This window comes from Haemaphysalis longicornis, unplaced genomic scaffold (assembly GCF_048455015.1).
Source record: "Haemaphysalis longicornis isolate Haplotype H1 unplaced genomic scaffold, Haemaphysalis longicornis Haplotype H1 scaffold_9, whole genome shotgun sequence".
Taxonomy (NCBI): Eukaryota; Metazoa; Arthropoda; class Arachnida; order Ixodida; family Ixodidae; genus Haemaphysalis; species Haemaphysalis longicornis.
Genome location: NW_027526460.1, coordinates 62,776,283 through 62,799,032, shown reverse-complemented (window position 1 = coordinate 62,799,032; position 22,750 = coordinate 62,776,283). Strand labels below are relative to the sequence as shown.

Sequence of the window (22,750 nt, the reverse complement as noted above, 5' to 3'; positions counted from 1 at the left end):
CTCTCCCTTCATCTGTCCCGTATTTTATCTCTCCCTCCCTGTCTCACTTCCTCCCCCTCTCCCTATCTCTCCCTCCCCATCTCTCTTTCTTTCTCCCTCTCTCTCTGAATTCTCTCACTTTGTGAGCCACCATCAACTCTGGGCATTCACTTCAGCTCATTAGGTTGCTGCTGTGAGAATGTCAGTGTCGAGGGCGTTTGCCATTCACCGTTCCGACTGTTGCAAGTCGCCACTGTTGCCCGCCCCGTGCAGAGGAAAAGGAGGCTTCGGAGCACCTGGGCAAAGACGAGATGGACAACAAGAACTGCGTGAAGTTCACCCGGGGCGACTACGGTCCCCTGCTCAAGCTCACTGTGGACAACCTCAAACTGGCTCAGGTGAGGGGGGAGGCGACCGTCACGTGTGCCGTATTTGCCAGGCTTTAAGGGACACCATTGATTCTTTGCAATTCAACCACTGCTTTCATCCGTGTGCTGAAGCCGGCTGTCGTTGTGGAGGCCATAGCCAGGTGTCTAGAAAAAGTGTTTCGAGGCCCCTTTAATTAGTCTTCCCCTGCTTCCTTTTTTTCTTTTTTCTCTTTCACTGATTCTTTGTAATTCAGCCACTGCTTTCATCCTTGTGCTGAAGCCGGCTGTTGTGTGGAGGCCGTAGCCAGGTGTCTAGAAAAAGTGTTTCGGGGCCCCTTTAAATAGTCTTCCTCTCCTTTCTTTTTTCTTTTTTCTCTTTAACGACAACTGTAGTCACTTTTTGCCAATCCCAGCGGACCAGGGATTGCTTCCTTCAACTGCAAAGCTCAGTTCTTCAGAAAGGGGGATGTTTTTGTCCATTTCGAGCTGGATGGATACTTTTCCCTACTGAGCACTCGATTGCTTCAGTGAGGTTTCAGATTTCAAGGAGGTTGCCAGCACCATGTATGTTGTTATGGGAGAATTCCTGAACTTCTTTTTTTTTTTGCAGCGAAGCTGTCTTGTATTAGGCTTGGACTGAAGTAGCGTGCATCTGTCAGATCACGTTGACATAGGATTGCACACACTCACTCTACAGCTTGTGTAAAATTCTCCGTAGTTCTCAATCTGACGTAGGTATCTAGAAAAAAATTGTACTGAAATTGGTTGCTAACAGGACTTTATTGTTATACCGGGTTTCATTTACTTGTCATAGTCAGTTAGTTCACGGTGCAGTGGTTAATGTCACAGTATTTCCGTCAGCCATCAATCAGTGCATGGTCGTGTACGGCGGGAGTATGGTTATGAAAAGTGCTTTGTGGGTGTGCCTGTATTCAATCAATATAGCTAGTCACCATGCATAACTCACTATAGTTAGCCACCAATACAGCTTCACCGGTATTTCATCTTCACAGTAGTGAAAGGGCTCTAAATTCTAAAAAAAATTATGTGTGCAGGTGACGTGCACACAATTACGCGCGTTGCGATTGTTGACATTGGGAACAGCTCAGAATGGCCAGATAGTTACACCACGTAAAACGTTTCATGGAGCGCAAATTTTTATGCACACGTGTAAACACTTTTACAAGATGTGGTATTTGTCAGCTACCTGCCGGCATAGCCAACGCCACCGCTGCCTGTTTGCGCTTCTGATTTGGATCGGATCGGATTGGCTTGTGGTGCCCCCTGCAGGCAAACGCGGCCAACGAGAACCAGAGCAAGATGCTGGGCAAGTACATAGAGAGCTTCAGGGTGGGCAGCTTGGATGCCCACAAGGACGGCTCTCGCTTCTGGATTCACGACAAGGGCCCCAACGTCGAGTCGTGAGTCTTCTCTTCTTCCCCAGAAAGCCTTGCTCTATACAATTGGCATGTTCCGTCTGTGGGAGAATGCGGGTGAAACATGCTTGAACGCAAATATACCACTCGCACCAGCAGCAGAAGTTGTTTTGTAATGCAGCAGGAACCAAAAGCTGTAAAAAAAGCAGCTTCATTAATAATGAGAGCGATTCATCAGAGCCAACCATTGTCCCATATATTTGTTCGCATACATCACCAATTATTTTGGTCCTTTGCTAACTGTGACCACTTTATCCCCAGTGGGTGTAGACAGGCTGCTGCTGCTGCTGCTGATGGTGATATTTGTTCAGAACCTTACGACCCGTGATGTCACAAATTGTGAGGGGAAAGGAGAAAAAGTTACTGATAGGCATGATTGAATAATTCGTTATTTAGTATTCTCCTCAATAAGTTTTCAGTATTTCGAAATCGCGAAAAATTAAGCACCAATGAGTTGTACCGTATGCAAAATGTGAGGCTGCCTTTTTTTCCTCATGGAAAATGGCGCTTGCATGAGGTGTGGTCCCTTGCCAAGTAGTCTCAGACACCCCCGCCCCCATTCTTTTTGTTTTCTTCAGTGATATCCGCTTTGCATCTCTTTCACATGCTCGGTTGCTAAGCCTAATCGAAACAAACTCAGGTCCACTCTCCACAACTAGTGCTCGGTCGAGCACTGTGTGAAATCCAATGTCACAAACAGAAAGTTATTCTAGGCATTGCCTTTTATCTTTTCTTATGTCTGGAGGTTCTCTCTCCTGGCCTTATGTCATCCCCATCGCCAGCTAGCTGTTATAAAAGGTCAGAGTTCATTGCCCTGAAAGGTCAAAGTTTTTTTGTTTTTTTTTTCATGGCGTAAAAGGCGATAGCTGACAAACATGCGAGTGTTCTTTATGACCTCGTAGACAAGTGGTTCTTAAATGGGGGTCACTCTAAACTTCCCCTCCTGGCATTCTTTTCTCCATTTTTGCCAGCACTTGCTTACAATGCAAAAAAAAAAAGGTGGCTTCACTGCATTACATGTGCGTTTAGTTTCTCCACGTAGCACATATTTTAACATCTGCTTTTTGCACAACACGCAAGCTATGAGAAGAAAAAAGAACAGACACAGAGAAGGTAGCATATAGGTGTTTAGAACACTCTTAGATTCAAGAGCAAATTGTTTAACATTATAAGGCGCATTGTCATTAACGTCCAGCAGAAAAGGCGGGCATTGGATAAGCATGGGCAGCGTAAAACATGAATAATATGTCGCGGAAGGAAAGCACGCACTACAGTCGCTTTGTACAAGCCTGTGTGATCCTCTGTGGTATAAAAAACAACTGCACAGGCATTAACCATACACCAACTGCATTAAAAACAGCCACACCCGCTGTCAAAACAGCAGCAGTCTTCACCGGAAGCTGCCCTAACATGTAAACATCCGGTCGCTGAATTCAAAATGGCGGCCAGAGTGGACAGAGACAGCACAAAAGAAAGATGTGATTGACGCAAGCACAGATTGTGGGATAAAATTTACGGCCTGTGCAAGGCGATTTGGATGAAACTTGCCGAGCAGACTGCGTAGCAGTAGTACGTTAGCGCGCGCCAACGTCTCTCGCTTTCGCAAAGCCAGAGAACGTTAAGAAACTCCACTTGACTATACGAAAAATTGAATAGTAGATATTCGATTCGCAAATTGAATCGTTCGCAGAGCTACGATTTGATTCGTATTCGAATATCCGAGTATTTGCACACCCCTACCGATTACGGACCGCTTTGCAGCTAAGTCTGTATGAAATATGAGCTACGCATTTAGAACTACAATACAGTAGGTGCGTGACTTTTCCTTTTTATCTCTAGAATGTGGCTATTTTATTGTGTACCACCATGCGGCGAGATGCAATTTCGCCCGCTATTTGTTTTGGGTAAGTGCAGTGCACAGAATTTGCAGAAAACGCCTGTTACGACTATAACGAAATATTGGTTATAACGGCCAAATCGCGGTGACCGTTTAATTTCGTTACAATGGGGTTTAAGTGTGCTCAAATTATTTGCTTCATATTCACCTCGAAAATGAAATCACTATTCACTGATGCCATATTGGTGGAGCTTGTTCAAGTGTGTTGCTACAAAAAACATTATAAACATCATTAAGGTGGGGACGTGTACCGTATTCGTACAGTTCTAATACACCCCCCAATTGTAACACACAATAGTGACTGACCGGAAATTGGAAAAATAAGTTGGTTTTGATCTTGTCATCCCCGCTCACTGTTTTTCCTTTTCATTTTAATTTCTCTCTCGCAGGTACATAGGCTTCATAGAAACGTACAGGGATCCTGCTGGTATTAGGGGAGAATTCGAAGGTGAGCCCTTGGTTTAGATTATAATCTGCCTTGCTTTACAATGCCTCTGTGTCCAAATGACGGATGTCCAGATTTGGTTGTCCAGATCCAAGTTCTTCTTTCAAATAAAAATGCCTTTGCCCTCAATGAGGTAGATGTGATTGCAATGATTGATGAGGCATGCAGGGAATAGCAAACATTGCTGACCTTGACATACAGAAAACGGCATGGTTATCTCCGTAGTTACACCTTAGTTACACGGTGCTCATTTGCTGTCATAGCTTCTTAGCTTTTGAGAACCACTTATTAGTAAACCTGAATTCAGTCATCCCTTTCTTTTTTTCTTTTATTTATGCCACTACTGAATCATTTTGAAACATATTTTTTTTGTTCTTGGCTGTGTGATGTACGTTGCCAATTTTTTACGAGGCATTGGGACCTACAACAAGAACAGCATGTGGCTGCAAACGCGTAGACTTCAAAGGACAACAAGCTGACCTAGTTTGTAGTCCACAAATGACAAACACAGAAACCAACATGGGAGTATGGAAGAAATAGAGCGAACCAGTGCAGTGCTATTGGCTTTTGTATCTTGATTTTTGTTTTTTGCACTGCTCTTTCACTGTGATAGCCAGAATTCTGTGCTTGGCAGTTTAGATTAGTGGTTGAAGGAGTCCTGTATCAAGGCTGACATAGTGCTTTCACCCTTTCCTTGTGTCTGAAAGCTGCTATACTAAGCAGAAGGCACTCATTGGGACTGTGTGAGCTCGTGCAAAATTCGTGTTGCTAGTTCTTTTTACCTTGAAACATCCTTGAAACTGTCCGAAATGGCCAGCCAATAGTGGCAGTGATGCAGGGACAGACCACAAATAGCTGGACATGGCAGAGGGCCAGGAAAGGGAAAAAAATCTTTTTGAGACAGGATGTTCTTAGTTGTCTGATGTGCATAGGGTGTTATAATTGGGTCCAGTATTTCATATCAGCATAATCTAGGGTGCAAATTTATTCATTTGTTGAGTCTAAGTGTAAAATAAAAGAGTTTTGGGTGTCTAGAAAAGTGTTTCGGGGCCCCTTTACTTTGTCTTCACTGAAGAGGAGGCACTCAGTTGTCTGATGTGCATAGGGTGTCGTAATTGTGTCCAGTATTTTGTACCAACCTAATCTAGTGTCCAAATTTATTGATTTGTTGTGTTTCGGTGAAAAATAAAAGAGTTTTGGGTGTCTACAACACTGTTTCGGGGCCCCTTTAATTTGCCTTCACTATGTCTGCATCCACTCATGTTTCTCTCTGTCTCTCTCTCCCTCTCCCCCCCCCTCCACAGGCTTTGTGGCCATGGTGAACCGGCCACAGAGTGAGAAGTTCACTGCCTTGGTGGAGAGCGCTGAGAAGCTCCTCAAGCTTCTACCCTGGCCTGCAAGCTTTGAAAAAGACACCTTCCTCAGGCCTGACTTCACATCCCTCGACGTGCTCACATTTGCCGGCAGCGGCATCCCCGCGGGCATCAACATCCCCAACTGTGAGTTTGAAAGGTGTCCCTCAGTTTTTCCCCGAGTGGAGTCCTGTTCACTATTCCGAGAGATGTTGCTGATGGAAAGAAAACAAAATTGAGAGGAATTTGGTTACGCTCTCGAAGACTAGGAAGCCCGGAATGATCTCAAGATGTGAACGAATGCGTTGCATTTGTTGAGCACGAGTAATTCATCCATTGCATTTGAAAGAGTCAATGCAAAAAGCCTTGGAAAATCTGATGGCTCTTTCAAGCCTCTTAGCCCATCCCCCATAAAAACGTGCCATTGCATAACAGATTTGCGCACATGGGTTAGTGTGCATAGTAGCAGCCAGTAGCAGATTGTAGATTAAATCCTACAGTTGGAGGGATTTTTTTCTTCTTGGTTTTATAACAACAGAGCTGCCTATGTTAGTGTCAACCGTGCAGCAATTTTTGTCGCAGCTGAATGTGTGGGTCTTCTGTGTCAACTTCTTGCATGAAGTTTGATTGATAAAACTCATTCTGCGGAGAATGCCGTTGGTCTGCGCATGTAAGGGATTTGCTGCATGGTGCAAGACAGGTGCACCTGTCGTGGGTGTTCTCTGTTTTATTTTTGTTTTTTCCCGGAAGGTGTCCTGGGTGTTCTCTGTTCTTTTTTTTTTTCGGTGGTGTCCTGGGTGTTCTCTGTTTTGTTTTTGTTTTTTCCCGGGAGGTGTCCTGGGTGTTCTCTGTTCTTTTTTTTTCGGTGGTGTCGTGGGTGTTCTCTGTTTTGTTTTTGTTTTTTCCCCGGAGGTGTCCTGGGTGTTCTCTGTTCTTTTTTTTTCGGTGGTGTCGTGGGTGTTCTCTGTTTGTTTTTGTTTTTTCCCCAGAGGTGTCATGGGTGTTCTCTGTTTTGTTTTGTTTTTCCCCCGGTGGTGTCCTGGGTGTTCTCTGTTTTGTTTTTGTTTTTTCCCCGGAGGTGTTCTGGGTGTTCTCTGTTCTTTTTTTTTCGGTGGTGTCGTGGGTGTTCTCTGTTTTGTTTTTGTTTTTTCCCCAGAGGTGTCCTGGGTGTTTTCTGTTCTTTTTTTTGGGTGGTGTCCTGGGTGTTCTCTGTTTTGTTTTTGTTTCCCCCCCCCCCCGGAGGTGTCCTGGGTGTTTTCTGTTCTTTTTTTTTTCGGTGGTGTCCTGGGTGTTCTCTGTTTTGTTTTTGTTTTTTCCCAGGAGGTGTCCTGGGTGTTATCTGTTCTTTTTTTTTCGGCGGTGTCCTGGGTGTTCTGTTTTGTTTTTGTTTTTTCCCCGGTGGTGTCCTGGGTGTTCTCTGTTTTGTTTTTGTTTTTTCCCAGGAGGTGTCCTGGGTGTTCTCTGTTCTTTTTTTTTTCGGTGGTGTCCTGGGTGTTCTCTGTTTCGTTTTTGTTTTTTCCCCGGAGGTGTCCTGGGTGTTCTCTGCTCTTTTTTTTCCCCCTCGGTGGTGTGGCTTTTGTTGGCTGAAATTTCTGTATTGACTTGTGTTTTCCAGACGATGTCATACGGCAAAACGAGGGCTTCAAGAACGTTTCGCTCGGCAATGTCATCAGCGCAGACGACAAGACGTCCAAAGCCAACTTCATGACGGAGGAGGACAATGTAAGTGCATCTGTGACGCGAGGTTTTGCTTGAATGGCTGAGTGTTTCTTTTTATTTTATTTTTTTATTAAGCTTTGTTTCGTGTATTCTCGGTGTTGAAGGGGCCCGTGAAGGCAAAGTATGAGTTTAGTTCATCAAGAGACTGCTTTGTCTCGGTAACCATGATGTGACACAAGTTTTATTGAAAGCTTCAAACAAATACATTGTAGGCCGCCCTTAACATATGTTGCGGTATCCGCAAAAATCCGCACTACAATCGGTACCGCACTATAAACAAAACATGCACAGTTCCAATCACACCGCAATCTACCTTTCAAGTGTTTGTTTATTGCCACTCTACCAAGCACTACTTAAAAACAGAGGCATGGTCTTTATTTCTCTCTCTCTCTCTCTCTCTCTCTGTCCCTCCCTCTCCCTTCACCCTCTCTCTCTTTTTTCCACATCAGACGCTGCTGCATGATCATACAAACTGCAAGCGCGGATTTTATACTTTGTGTTTATGATTTGAAGGATCTGAGTTTTTGAGCGTCTAGAAGAACGGATGCTGCAGGGCAGGAAAAAAGCCTGGCTTATATCACCGAGGCAATGTGACAAGAAAACAAGTCGGATTTTTTTTTTTTCTTTGATCCGCACCTTGCGTTTGCGATGCTGAAGGGGGTAGCTTATCAGTGCAAAGTACAGTTAGTGGAAACCTGGGGTGTCGCAGCTTGCTATCTCCAGATGTTCAAAAAGGGAATGGGTGGTTGCTTATCTGCACAAGGCAGCGCTTGCCGTGTCAGACGGCTGATTCTGTTTTTTTTTTTTTTCTTTTCTTTTCGTTCTCGTGACCCTAAAATGTTGCCCCAGCTGTGCCGGTCAATCGGCGGTCTTGCCAAAAAACCGCACTATAAACGGTATTATGCTTCGGCCAACCGTGTTTTAAGTGGTATGTTTGTGTATTGAGTTTTATGGGAGGCCTAACCAATGCCCAGGAAAACCCACATTATATCCGGTCCCGCACTATAAGCTGTTACGTTATAAATGGTCTACAATGGAGGCAGTGGAAGTGGTAAGTGAATATATCTACTTCGGCCAAGTTGTGACCCCAGATCCCAACCATTAGGCAGAGAAGATTAGAAGGATAAGAATGTGTTGGAGTGCATTCGACAGGCATTCTCAGAGAATGAATTGCAGCCTACCGTTGTCCCTGAAGAAGAAATTATATGACAGCTGCTGCATCTTACCGGTACTCACACACGGGGCAGAGACTTGGAGGCGCACTAAGAGGGTTCAACTTAAATTGAGGCCGACTCAGCGAGCAATGGAACGGAAGATGATAGGTGTAACATTATGGGACAAGAAGAGAGCAGAGTGGGTCAGGGAACAAACGCGTGTTAAAGACATATTAGTAGAAATTAAGAAGAACAAATGGACATGGGCAGGGCATGTAATGCAAAGGTAAGATAAGCGTTGGTCATTCAGGGTAACAGAGTGGATGCCTAGTGAAGGCAAGCGTGGCAGGGGGCGGCAGGAAGTTAGGTGGGCAGATGAGATCATGGAGTTTGCGGGGATAAATTGGTCGCAGTTAGCACAGGACTGGGATAATTAAAGATTAATGCGAGAGGCCTTTGCCCTGCAGCAGTGGGCGTAGACAGGCTGATGATGATGATGACACTGTAATTGAGATATTAAGGAAAGCAGGCGAAGCAGTACCAGCTTCCCGGCCACTTTCCCATGATGTCGCTGTGACATCAAGGATTGTTGTTTGTGTGATTGGCAGCCGGCGAGGCCAAGAAATGGCTGGGCGAGTGTAGTGGGGCCTGTAGTTGCGTTTGATCATATCACTTGAATGTTAATGGGCGGTTAAAGTACTGATAACCAAGTTCTTGTGGCTGGCCCATATTATATATCATCATTCCTGCCCGTGTGTTTCACTGTAGCACGAAATTTGAAAGTTGTTCAATACTTCTTGCATTTATTGTAGTTCTTGTTAAAAAAGCACCCTTGTTGGCTGGAATGGAGCTGAGTCGGTTACTAAAGGCCGGTTCTTTCAAATTGACCAAAGTTGTATTTTGTCTTTATGGCCCCTTTAAGAGTAGTGATAACAAAATTTTATTTCCTTTTTTACTGATTTCATCAGTGCTTAAAACTTTGGCGAACCCGAAACAGCACTCTAAATACTTGGGCACGCCATAATTAGTTACATTGAACGGCCTGAAAATCGTCCGTTGTGGTTTCCCGCGCTTCCATCCCAAAGGGCGCGTTTGACAGAATCACGGAATGACCTCACCGTTTTGTGCAGACGTCAAAACGCTGCAGAGGCCAAAGGAGGCGTTGTTTCGTCCGCCCCGCTGCCAGAGCTGAGCTGATAAGCTGCCTGAAGGCGTTAGGCCTAGCACTGTGGCAGAAATTTGATGAGCGGTTTCAATAAAAGACCTTATAGCGGCTTCTGTTGCAATTCTGGGCTTTGTTATTGGCTCATTTCCCGCACGCGAAACTTTATTTTTGGTAAAAGTGTCTTTCTGGGCAGCGGTTATGCCTGTAGCTCTGGCTACGTGCATCACTTCGTGAACGTGCCAGTGCCCAATCGCAGCTCGTTTGGCTGCGTGCGTGGGGTGACGTCACGAGTTTCTGATGAGTGTTGGAGGCAGACGGCTGCGTCACTTTTTTTTGCCTCTCACGGAGTGATGTCACGCTGATATCCATTTGCTGCGCACCGCTCCGCGAGCTGTTCTATTGGCACAATAAATCAGATCAAATTGAAGTATGTTCCACGCGTTGCAGGCTGCTCGTATTTCAGCCAGGGTATTCTGTTGTGTAAAGGAAGCGAACTGTGCTATAATATTAACACCAAAAGTTGCTGTCAGTGCCCCTTTACGCTTATTACCCAGCTGATACCCAAGAGAGTGGCTTCAAAACAGGTGGAAAGTCCGGCCGAACTTTCTGTAATGTCCCTCATTGCAAGCACGGTCTTTGCTACATGAAACTGTAGTGGAAATGACTTTTACCATGAACACTGTGGTCACGACTGTCTTAAGCTGCTTGTCGCAACCAGTAATTTTTGTCTGTGTGTCCTCGTCAGAGATGTACAGCCTCACCGTTGTAGCTTTATTACTTTGTAGTGGTTTTGGAATTCTTTTCTTATAGCGATAGGTGTACTGTATAGCTTTCACGACTTCTATGCTGAAGCTTGCAAACAGGTATTGCGACACTGTGGCCTTGCCTTCTGACTGTGAAATTTGATTTTTTTTTTATTTATATATGCTTTCCTCTTCTGAGTTTTGCATTGCATGTAGGCAAATTTCTTTCTGGTACTAGTATATATACAGTGGCGCTGACCAAAAAATTAAATAAGCACAAACATACACACAAAAGAAGTCCCCAGTTTCGTGGTGCTGAGGGCTATTTTCTGTTATTTCGTATGCCATATGTCCTGTGCGTTGTTGGTTGGGTTGAAAGTAGCGTGAAAGTTTTTGCTATTCGGTCTCGAATAGACGGAAGTCTTTTTTAACTGTGTGATTACCTAACGACCGCTGACTTTTCGCAGGAGCTGTTCAACCGGCTGAAGAACTCGTCGTTTGAGGTGCAAGTGGGCTTGCACGAGCTGCTGGGCCACGGCAGCGGCAAGCTGTTTGTGCAGAACAAAGACGGCACCTTCAACTTCTCCAAGGACATCCACCTGCCCCACGTGCCCGCTGGGGACAAGCATGGCAAGGCAAGGGAGAAATGGTGGGAGGGAGTGGGGGAGATAAGGGAAAAATGGGTCAGAAAAAGGAAGAGACAGCGAGAGAAATATAGATTTTTTCACTTTGAAGGAACTAGCTTTGGTAACTCGCGCCACTCCATTCCACCCAGGAAATATGCTTTTTTAACAAAGAAAAATGTGAGAAGTACCGTATTTACTCGAATCTAGGCCGGCCTCGATTCTAGGCTGACCTTCGAACATCAGAAGGTCAGAAAAAAAAAAAAAACCTTACCTCGAATGTAAGCCAAATGAAAAAAGGCACTGCAACGAGACTAGAACACGCACTTCATTTTTTGCGGTGCTTGTCGCAGCATGTTCATTGCTCATGCACAGGCTGAACCCGAATTGCGAACCGTTTCGTAAAACGAGTAACCCAGCCCCTGCTGGCCGTGAACTGAGCCTGCACGACGCCTCAAATGTTTGTGATCTGCCACGCCTTCGCCTGTATTAATATCTCCGTTGTCACAGGCATTCCACCCTCTCTTTGCTGCTGGCTAAAGTCAGCGACTTCCTTCTCTACCTCGTGGTGTAGACCTTTTTCACGTCCTGTGAAGGCCATTCGCTTGGTGGCACAGTTGAAAAGTTTGTTCCGCTGCTTCCACCATCGGCGCATGTTCTTCTCATTGACTCCGAAGTCGCGCTGTGCTTGGAGGATTGAAGTTCTCTCGGCCTCCAAGACTGCCTCCCACTTAGAAGCCGTGGTGTAGTGGCACCGCTTGGTGGGCGCCGTTGTGCCGGGAACACGGGTGCTTCTCGAGGTCACGCGACGACGTACGCAAGCACGCGCAGAACGCTGAGAGCTGGGCTCACGACATATGGTTCACAGCATTCAAACAGGCAAAATGGAGCCTGAAAACCGTAGAATCCTGAAAAAACCCATTGAAAACCTGCCAGCTGCAAGCCTGTGGCTGCGAAATGGCGTTGACTGACTAGCGGTAGCAGGAAAGCCGCATCCTCGAATCTAAACCTACCCCCGACTTTCGTAAACGACAGTATCGGCCTAGGTTCGAGTAAATACGGTATTCAGAATGATTCAGATTTCACGCTACGGCAGCATACTATGGGTCAGCAGTGAAAACATAGTTATCAGTGTTTCAGCTGCACGTCAGCATTCAAGTTATGTGTGATCAAATGAACTAGAATCCCCAGTTATATCGCCCAGTCTGGATTTTTTTTGACACTCGCCTAGGTTGGGGGCTGCCAATTGCACGAATGAAAGCCTGTGACATTGTCTGGGGAGTCGCCACTGCTTCCTCTGTTTTTTGTAATATCCCCATTATTTGTTCGAAGTTTGTGATCAGATTGGCATCGTCGTTATCGGGGCAACGCAGTCTTTTTAATGTACCAACCTTGTACTAAGTGCAGAGCACTTTAGGTGCTTGCCTTGTCGTCGTAGCTCGCTCGCTGGACCCAAGTAGAGCGACACAATGTTCCGTCGTAGCGGCTGACGTTGCGGCATACCCCAGACGCTTCGAAAGCCAAGCGGTTTATATCTATAGTCATAAGCGTTCGAAACTCGTGAACCGCTGGCAATTGTCCTACATCTCCCTGTTGTTTAGCACGAAGAAAACTGCAGGTACATTTGACACAAAATGTACGTGATTAACCGGCACGCGTTCATTTAGTTAGGAATGCTTGTTGGGTTGGTTTTTACGATAGTAAGTAAAAAAAAGTGGCAGTGCAAGAAAAAAATGGCACATTTGAAATGATGCAAAAAGGCTGCACGTGCAAAAAGAAAATGGCTTGTTCGAAATGACGCGAAACAGCTCCAGCATACAAAATTAAAGCAAGCACAAAAAGAACAGAACTCCCGCTGGTGAAGTTTCAGGCAGGGAGCGCGCGAGCACTACGAATGCGGGAAATTTGAAATGCATTGGGTGGCGGGAGTGAGCGGATAATGGTGGTACAGCCCATTATGACAAATCACTGCTCTGCACTTCCGACAGCTTTCTTCCCAGCTACAGCTGGGAAGAAAAGTGCTTTCACCAGCTTTTGGGCATGCAATATTTTACTTCCTCTTGAGAAATACGCTCGTATTTTGAATTCTTCATTGCCTATTGACTTCTTGCATGGCCTAGAAACATTTGACGAAGACTGCACGCTCAACATAGCTGCACATCAGCTTGCATGTCCTTGTGGTTAATTTATCTTGCACAGGTACTTCTGGGCGTGTTCAACCTGCTGTAGTGTGCATATTGTTTGTACAAATTTTCTAAGTGCGGCTCTATAATTGTTTTTATGAATTTTCTGTGGAGTTCTTTTGTTATGTTTTGTGGTTTTTGTACGGATATTTTAGTACTGTTCTGTGATTTTATATAAATTTCTTTACGAAGTTTTCTTTCTTGTGCAATCCACCAGGTGACCACCTGGTACAAGGAAGGGGATAGTTACGACTCTGTCTTTGGGGCCCTGGGCTCGTCCTACGAGGAGTGTCGAGCGGAGTGCGTCGGTCTGTACCTCTGCGACAACAGCGATGTGCTCAAGTGAGTTCCCCATTTGCGAGTTTGTGGGGGATCCAGTTGAAGGAGTTCTGTCGTGCCCACCGAATTCTTACGACAGACATTGTAAGGCGTACCATGAGTGCAAGGGCCGAAGCTAGTACGATGTCACCGTGGAGAAAATGCCCGAGTGTTTGATTTCGGCCACGGCAGACGCCGTTTTGATGGAGGCGAAAAGCAAAAATGCCACTCGTGGTCAAGATTTCGGCACACGTTACAGATGCGAAGGTGGTCAAAATTAATTCTCCACTACGTAGCCGTCCACTGCGACGCACCTCATTGCCTGTGAAGCATTGGCACATTAAACGTTATAATCAATCAAATCAAAATGCCTGGGTAGCAAGCTGTGATGGTGCAGCATCTAACGGTGTCTGTCAATGAAACATTAAATCGTTGGTGTGATGTTCGGTATTAATGGATGTTGTGTTTGATGCATGCTAAAGATAGGAGGCATTCTGAATGTACGGGGAGTGCCGTATTTACTTGAATCTAACGCGCTCTTGATTGCCACATGCACTCATTTTTCGTGGTCCGAAGAAGAAAAAAACGCTTTGTCCTTGATTGTAACGCGCACTAGACTTCCATTATTTTATGCAAAAACTAGGGATGGGCGAATATAGATTTTGAGGTTCGAAGCGAATAGTGATTTGGTCGAATAATTTCGAATCGAATAGTTCGAATAGTACACATTGCAAATCACAAAGACAAATGAGCAACTTGTGACCTGACTAATGTACACAATTTTTTCTAATAATTAGAACTCACGTAAGCACAGCATTGTGTAAAACTATTACCAGTTGAACATTTATTGCAAAATCTTACACACAGCTTTCCTTTGCTGTATTCACAAGTTTTCATGAAGAAATGCCTGTTGCGCCACATGCTCTAGGTGCAGCAGTTTCCGCCGGCTGCTCATTCACAAGTTTAAGCGCCGCCTAGAAACTCGCAGAGTTAAGCGTCGCCTAGAAGCTCCGCTAAAAAAAGTATTGTAGCCACTAGTATCCTCGGCCGTAGCCAAGCAAAGCGCCAGTGGCTGGCCGCCATTTTGAATAGGCTCGCTTAGTGCGGCGTACTGCCGCGCTGAGCGAGCCTATTCAAAACGGCGGCATGCCTATTCAAAATGGCGGCCTGTACAAGTCTGCTGGCTTGATGCCGCTATGTTCGGAGCGGTGTCGTTTCAGTGCCGCCTTTTTTTTTAACCTAAAGTGTGCTGGCGGCCGAGAGCTTCGTCGAACCTCTAGGCAAGGCAGCAACTCGGCAGTGCCGGCACTGATAATAGAAATGCCCGCGTTGGTGGGTCTTGAGCCAAGCCTGGGGTAACTCTCGGAAAGCTTGACCGAAAAGCTTGGCTTTTTAGCTGCCTATTCGGGAGCATCGAATAATTCGAAAACATCGAATACCTGCATTCGGATCGAAGCGAATAACGAATAGAGAGCTATTCGATCAAATATTCGACAATACCGAATATTCGCCCATTCCTAGCAAAAACGCAACTTTTTCTCACTTGGAACAAGCAAGGTGGCACAAAATGAAATGTGCCAGTTAAGCGCTAGACACATGTACGACGGGTGCATGTGATTCTCATGCGACTGATCGTTACGACGTATTGTTAGGACCGGTTTTGGCAGATCCTAACAATAAGTCGTAACGATCAGTCACATGCGAATCGCGTGCGCCCGTCCTACATGTGTCTAGTGCTTTATTGCCGTCAAGACAGTCACCACAACGACGGTCCGAGGCAGCGCCACCCCGGCAGCTCTGTCGTTTGGGGTCTCCGAGCCGCTCGCTGTGCTGCTGCACGCACTCCGCCAGAGGGTCTTCTATTTGGGGATATCGCCCCATCTTTGGTCCACTGAACCCTTTCCGTGTCGCCTTGCTTGCGAAAATTTTCTCTTGCTGCTTGCGCCAGTCCCACACACAAGCCTCCGGAGCGTTAAACGCGCGTGATGCGGTCCAATTTCCATTGCTTTCCGTGCACAAGATTACTTTCTTCTTAAACGCAGCATCGTGGTGAACGCGCCGTGTCTTTGCAGTGGGAAATTCGGCGGCAGAAAGAACAGAGGAACGCAAAAAAAGACTACGCAGACAACAAAGGCAAACATGCGCCGACTACGAGGCGCTGGTTATGCGTTCTGTAGTCAAGCGGCCATCTTGAAACGTCGATGGCGATACGGCACCGCAGTTTTGAGTCATACTCAATTGCAATGCGCATAAGATTTTGGGACCTATTTTTCCGGAAAAAAGGTGCATCTTAGATTGAAATAAATGCGGTAAATCATTGGTTTGATGTGCGGTTTTAACGGATGTCGTGTTTGATGCATGCTAAAGATAGGAGGCCTTCCGAATATACATGAAATATCCCCTGTAGATTTGAATTTGCTTGGTCTGCTAGCATAGCTGCTGGGCTGTCCCCCTTACGATTGCCCCCTCTGCTGCGCGCAGGCTGTTTGGCTTTGAGGGGGACGCAGGGAAGGACGTGGCGTACGTCAACTGGCTCAGCATGGTGGTGAAGGGCGTCGACGGCCTGCAAGCGTACAACCCCCAGACCAAGGTCTGGCTACAGGTACTGTGCCCCCTTCCTTGACTGGGTTGAATGGATTGCTAACGGTGTCCCTTTCATGTTGGGCCAGTGGCATGTGTCAGCACGCCTAGAGATCTCATGTGTCGATTTCGTAGTACTCTTTTGTACATTCTTAGGCTATGAAGGAAAGTGTGATATCCACCTGAATGCAGCCATACGGCTACAAAGGAAAGCTATACAGCTTTCTCAGAAACATTGCAGTTGAAGAAAAATTCGTCCTTTCCTTTCCTTTCAAAAAACTTTTCTTCATAGAAACTTACTCTACGTCTGGGATTTCCCCTAAATCTGATTGATTCTTAGGCTGTATAGAGCGGCGGGCTCAAAAAAAATAGAAAAAGAAAGAAAAGTGTGTTTGCTTTTGGTAGTAATCTCCAGCTAAAAATGCAACAGATACACGTGATCGCATTTGTGTTCACTGTGCAAGGGAAACTTGGTGTTCTGTCCACAGAGAAGTGGGCGGAGAAAAACTAACTTGCTCTGCAAAGCAATCGATTCTGTGATTAGGTTGTTGATTTTTATGCTTTTCCTAGATGCACGTTTCTGCCATTTGGCGTTCCATTCTGTTGTTCTTTCTTGAAATAAATTGATTTAAGAGCACTCGCCAATTTGTGTCGCCTATTGTGGCTCTAGAATTTGGTTGTTGTAACAGCTAAAATTTTTCCTGTTGCACTTGGGCCCGGAAAACTTTTGTCTTTGTGCGATCTCATGACTGGAACTCTACTGTGCCTGAAAAAATGGTAGCAGTTGGAAAAAAAACCTGCCTTTACGCTGATTAATGCGGACTTCTGTGCCAGTTGGTATTCCATTGCTGACGTAAGGCGCAAAAAATTACACGAGGGACTAGAAGGACAGCAGAGACAAGCAAAAGGGTCATGGTTTGGGCCTGTTGGTGATGCATAATGGAAACTGAAAGCGCAAAATAGACACGGACAAAGAAAGGGGACAACAGGACGAGCGCTAACTACCAACAAAATGTATTTGGAAAAAACCACAATATATACATGCCACGCTTTCCACTTGCATACTACCACACATGCGCAGAGACACTTATAATCGCCTGAGATAACAGAGTTCTTTTTGAGAAAGGGATACAGAGGGTGTGCTCACGCAGTGAGACTGCAACCTATCTATTTTTTCAGCTTCTATAATTTCTCTTGTTAATCTATCTTTATTCTTGCCGATTATGGTACATTTGTCGAAGAGCGGTTCGCAGTGCGGTTTGTGGTGACACGTGGAACAGTGATGCGCTAACCATCCGCCACTCCCGTTTTTGACATTGCTAGAGTGCTCGCGAAGCCGGTCATTAACACAGCGACCAGTCTGCCCAATGTAACGTTTGCCGCAAGAAAGAGGAATTTCATATACCACGTTTTCTGCGCATGTTGTGCGCTTACATTTATGTTTTATACCGCAACGGCTACGGCGTTGACCCCAGGGATTACTCATTATGCATAACTTGCCCAGTTTTTCTGGGGCAGAAAAAACCACTCTAATATTGGTACGTCCGGCAATTTTCTTCAAGTTGTGGGAAATATTGTGGAGGTAAGGTATAACCGCATACTTTGGACGGTTTTCGAGTGAGGCCGGCTGCTCTCCCTGCGTTCGGGCTCGCAACTTTTTTAGCAGGGACTCAGCAACAGCGATTTGCAACAGAGCCGGATACCCCGAGTTTGACAATCTTTGCGATTGTTGACGGAGGCTGGTAGCCATTGAATGGTCACACGATTTCTTGATAGCGTTCTTAAAACACATGTTTATGATTCCCCTCTTCACCAATTTTGAGTGTGCGGAATGAAAGGGGAGGAGTGGTTTGCTGCTCCTTGGTTGGTATGCCCAACAAGTGTGATCTGGGTGAAATGTCAAGTTTATGTCGAGAAACTGTATTGAGTTATTAACCGGAAGTTCAAAAGTACATTCGAGGGGCCTAAAATTTTCTTTAACAACGGATAACACATCATGGGCGCGACATTCTAGAGCATCAGAATTACAATCTAAGAAGAATAAATAATCATCCACAAAGCGAAACACACGAACAACATTCATGCTGTCAAGGCAAGAGACAAGCACTACTTCCATCTGACATTTATTCTTAGAAACGCTCATACATCATCTAAATATCTCCCGTGTGATCACTGCTAGTCCTCATATGCACAGATAACAATGGGCAGCAACCGACAACTGTGTATCACGTGGTTCTCAAAATGGAATAAACACTGTATAACAAGGACAAGAAAGAAAAGGACTCATTTTCCCCCAAAGAAACAATAATCATAAAAAATGGCAGCGTATTTGCTCTTTTCTTTGCAAATGTCAACGAAAGACGATAGTCGACTGGCACCCCTGCCAAATAAACGCCTCCCTTCTCTTTCCCACTCACCTCTCTTGCTGTTCCTCCCCCGTCTCGTTGCCCCCAAGATAACACGCTAGTGGTTTCCTCAAGCCAATTTAAATTTATCGCGTTCCACTGCTCCGAGTCTGAAGTTTGGACCTGGAAGGCAAAACCGTTTTTTATGGGCTCCCACCTTCCGAGCCCAAACTTCGAATGGTCGGAACTTCTGCTACAGACCAGTTATAATGACAGTGTTAGTCTTATTGCACTTTTTGCTTTGCGCACAGTTCACTGGTACCTTGTTCAGCTGCATCCCTCCAGCAGTTCTTTTACAAAGGCTGTCAAAAAATCAAATAACAAAATACAAGTAAATTTGTATATACAGTTGAACCTCGATATAACGAACCTCGATTTAACGAAATTCGCGATATAACGAATTTTTTCGAGTTTTCTGTCAAAATTTTGCTAAATCCATGTATTTTTATCTCGATTTTACGAAGTAATTTTGTGCGGCGCTTTCGATTTAACGAAGTCACGGCGAGAAAGGAAGAACGAAATTCCGGTCAAGGCCCGTTTTATTTTGCCTCTCAGAGTCTACATTGAAAACATTAAGTACTCACACTAATTCTTAAAAGGCTAAAATGAAAGAAAAGCGGTGAATTATGCGGTTGACAACAATTAAAAGCAACGAAAAAAGCTGCTCAAAAACCGCTAGCGGTCATGGACGGTTTAATAGTGCGGCCACCATTTTGACGTCTCCATCGTTGCCTACGCCAGCGCCCTCTATGCTTAGGCTGCCGAAGCCTACTTCAATTTTTTTTTTTTTTTTCTACGCGGCTCCCTGTTCTGTGACGCGGCTTTGCTCATGGTGCTGCTGCTCTAGGTTGTGCTCGCTGATAACCACATTAATATTTTGTTCGTCCATCATTAGATGAGTCTTATAAGCAGCACGAGCACTCGAAGGGAAAGAAAAGTGTTCCGAACAAGAGCCTGTAAAAAGAGCCTGTAAAAGTGTCAGTGAAACCGACGGTAGACCGACGGCCACCGAAGTGATGGATGCCATCGACGTTCTGCGGAGGCAGGCGCACGCGAATTTTAAGAGCAAGCCTTGTTAGCGCTGTCAGCATTCGAGCGTCACGTAAAGCCCACCCTGGTCAAGAAACGCCAAGCACTGCTTACGGACTTCTTCACTACGGCTTGAACATCGAGTGCTGGTGGCAATAAATTGCTCTCCGAACGTGGTCAAAACGTGTTCCTTAACTCTTTCGCAACCGCGCCATAGGGCATCGATGCGATGGTATCGACGTTTTGAACCGGCCGCCAAAAATTTGTTTCAGCGACTACGGACAAGTGGCGCCCTCTGATGTGTTCGAAAAGAACTAAAGTTTTGGTTTCGATTTCGTTTTGTTGTTTTCACCGCATGGAGGCGCCGAGAAAAATACAAGTTTGAGTCGGGGTGACGGCGTTGTTGGGCAATCATGGCGGCGGCTCCTCCGCGCGCTACTCGAAACCAAAAAGCGAAACCAAGCACTTCGGCCGCTTCTAAGTCCGATTCTTTTGACGAGAGCAGCAGCGAGGAGTCTAGTGATGATGTCGAATCGTTGGACTTCAGTTCAGACAGTGACATTTCATCGCAGCAGCCGGGGACATCAGCCACTGTGCGCACGTAAGTTTCGTTTCAGCGCTCCCATTGTATAAATACAGTGTGCGGTCTTTATAACTGACGACAGTTGTTTATTCTGTTTCCTTAGTGTCTCGGCAACATACGGTGGAGATATTTTGCCCAATGCGCCACGACGTGTGAAGTTTGAGCCCAAGCGACAGCCCGGTGTCCATATCGACGCTACACGGCGGAGTGGCACCCGGAAGTTCGCAAGAGCGCTGGATTTTTTTATGATGTTTTTTACGGCCGAAGTGATCAGAATGTTGTGTGAAAACACAAACAAGTACGCCTGGATGAACATTCTTGACAAGCCGACCTATGCTCGTCGTGACGGCTCATGGGAAGAAGTAACTCCGCTGGAGATGATGCGTTTCATTGCGATCATCATCTACATGGGAATTGTTGAAGTACCACGACTGCACTTATACTGGAGCACGGGGAGTATATACAGTGGCCTTCTCCCATCAAAGATTATGCCCCGAAACCGGTTTGTAGCTCTACTAGCCTTTTTACACGTATCGGACCCGGACGACTTTGCAAGTGAAGCCACTGTTGGCAAGATCTGGAAGGTGTCCTGGCTTCTGAAGCACATCAATCAGACGTCAGCAAATTTTTTTCAACCAAAGCGGGACCTCTCGGTGGACGAACGTATGGTGAAATCAAAAGGCAGATCAGGAATGAGGCAGTATATCCGGGACAAAGTGACTAAGTGGGGGTATAAACTTTGGGTACTAGCCGACTCCGAAACAGGGTATACCCTCCAGTTCTCTGTATACACAGGCAAGCGTGAAAGACCAGGACCACATGGCCTAGCTTTTGATGTGGTCAGCAGCCTGTGCTCAGAGTATCTAGACCAGGGGTACAGAATTTACATGGACAACTTCTACACCTCGGGGAAACTTTTTGACCATCTGCTCGAGCGCAAAACCCTTGCCTGTGGTACCACCCGGAAAGATCGCCGATGTTTTCCAACTGAGCTGAAGGATGTTCGGTGGGAACGAAGAGCTCAGCGCGGAGACGTTCGGTGGCTTCGCGATGGCAACATTTTATATATGCAATGGAAAGACCGGCGCGCCGTGAACCTGATGAGTACCATTCATACAGCCAACAAGTTTGTCCCAGCCACACGAAGGCAGAAGACAGGTGACAGATGGACTTTGATTACCATCAAGAGGCCTCTGCTTGTCCAAGACTACAATGCTGGCATGCTGGGTGTAGATAAATCGGACCAAATAATTGGAACCTACAATGTCTTGAGGAAATGCGTGCGCTGGTGGAAAACCCTGTTTTTTCATTGCGTGGACATAGCGTGTGTTAACAGTTTCATCCTCTACCAAGGCCATCGAAAAGAAAACCCAGGAGTCCCAGAGCTAGCCCAAAATGCCCGATTCGACCAGCTTGCTTTTAGAGAGCAGCTCATTCAGCAGATCTTGGATTATAATGACATCGAGCAAGACCGTGCCCCATATCCAAGTCTAGAGCCAATTCGCCACCAACCCCAGAAAATGGAGAAGTCGAAGAACTGCAAGCTGTGCTATCGAAAGAAGAAAGTAGAACAGAAAACATATAACAAGTGCAGCACATGCGAAGTGCCCCTATGCTTCACGTCCTCCCGCAACTGCTTTTCTGAGTGGCACAGCAGTCACCACCCCTAGCTTGAAGGGCCATGAAAAATAGAGTTTATAACGTACAGAAATGAAACTTTCCAGAATGTGAGCTGACATCATGTGTAACGTTTTGTATATTCCAGAACTTTGAATTTAATTTTTCAGCTTTGTTCAGCTGCATGTGTATGTTTTGTTTACTTCGGTTTGGTGTGTTTTTTCCTTTGTTAACAGCTAATATAACAAACAGTTTCCTACCTATCACACTGGAGTTATTTTTGTTCGAAAGCTTGATTAAAAATGCACAATTTGGTATATCACAATGCCAAATGCAATAAAAATTACTCAAGAAAAAAAATGTGATTGAGGATGTCGAAAATCGGCCCTTTTTTCGCGGTTGCGAAAGAGTTAAACAGCTGCGATGCGGAGAAATCGGTTTCTTCAGGGCTCAGCGGGCATACAAGTAATTGCTTAATCAAATTTGGCCAGAAGATATTTAAAATAAGCTTTCCGCTTTAGTGGAAGCACGTAAGCGCTGCTCCACAAAGTGAAGCGGTCCGTGTATTCTCCGCTCAATTCTCAATCATGGCTTTATCTTGAGTGTCGTGGTTGCATCACGCGCCCATACTGCAGGGCCTTTATGCATGAAAAAGTCTTTAGAAAGCTTTATAGCACCCTTCCGCTGTTGGCCCGCCGCACCCCTTAACGCCGCGGCTAAGCCTACTACTGAACGGACGAAAAGAGGCGTAACTTTGAACCAGCACCTCGCCGGGGTGAAGTTCACGGGGCACGGACGCGGGTTCAATTGACTAACAGCGGCGCTTAGTAGTGACCGAAATGAAAAAAAGAAAAAGTGAAACCCTAGTCTGCTATCATATTTAATGAGGCGTTGCGGAAAAAGCGCCGGTTTCACGACGACACGAACTACTGTCGCTATCCGAATTCCATTGCCTAAAGTGTTGAGGCTCTTAATTCACACAATTTTCGCGGCCAGTTTTAGTACAAATTTTGCTTTAAGTGGAGAGGTAACTACATAGCAGTTGTTTCTGAGCGATGGGCAAGGTTTTGAAACCTCAATAACTGGTTAAATTAACTGTAAAATCGAAACCTCGATTTTACGAAATTCTCGATTTAACGAAATTTTCGCCCGCA

The 22,750-nt window shown here is 45.6% G+C and overlaps 1 protein-coding gene across 2 annotated transcripts in view; it reads left to right on the top strand.

Moving 5' to 3' along the window:
- Dppiii (dipeptidyl peptidase 3) overlaps positions 1–22,750 on the top strand; it is a 63,561-nt gene that overhangs the window by 35,012 nt on the left and 5,799 nt on the right. For both annotated transcript variants that reach the window (XM_077683220.1, XM_077683221.1), the window contains 8 exons: positions 253–377; positions 1,638–1,768; positions 4,070–4,128; positions 5,430–5,624; positions 7,093–7,199; positions 10,726–10,893; positions 13,282–13,406; positions 15,864–15,984. In XM_077683220.1, the coding sequence (XP_077539346.1) occupies positions 253–377; positions 1,638–1,768; positions 4,070–4,128; positions 5,430–5,624; positions 7,093–7,199; positions 10,726–10,893; positions 13,282–13,406; positions 15,864–15,984 (1,031 nt within the window). The remainder of the gene's footprint in view (positions 1–252; positions 378–1,637; positions 1,769–4,069; positions 4,129–5,429; positions 5,625–7,092; positions 7,200–10,725; positions 10,894–13,281; positions 13,407–15,863; positions 15,985–22,750) is intronic.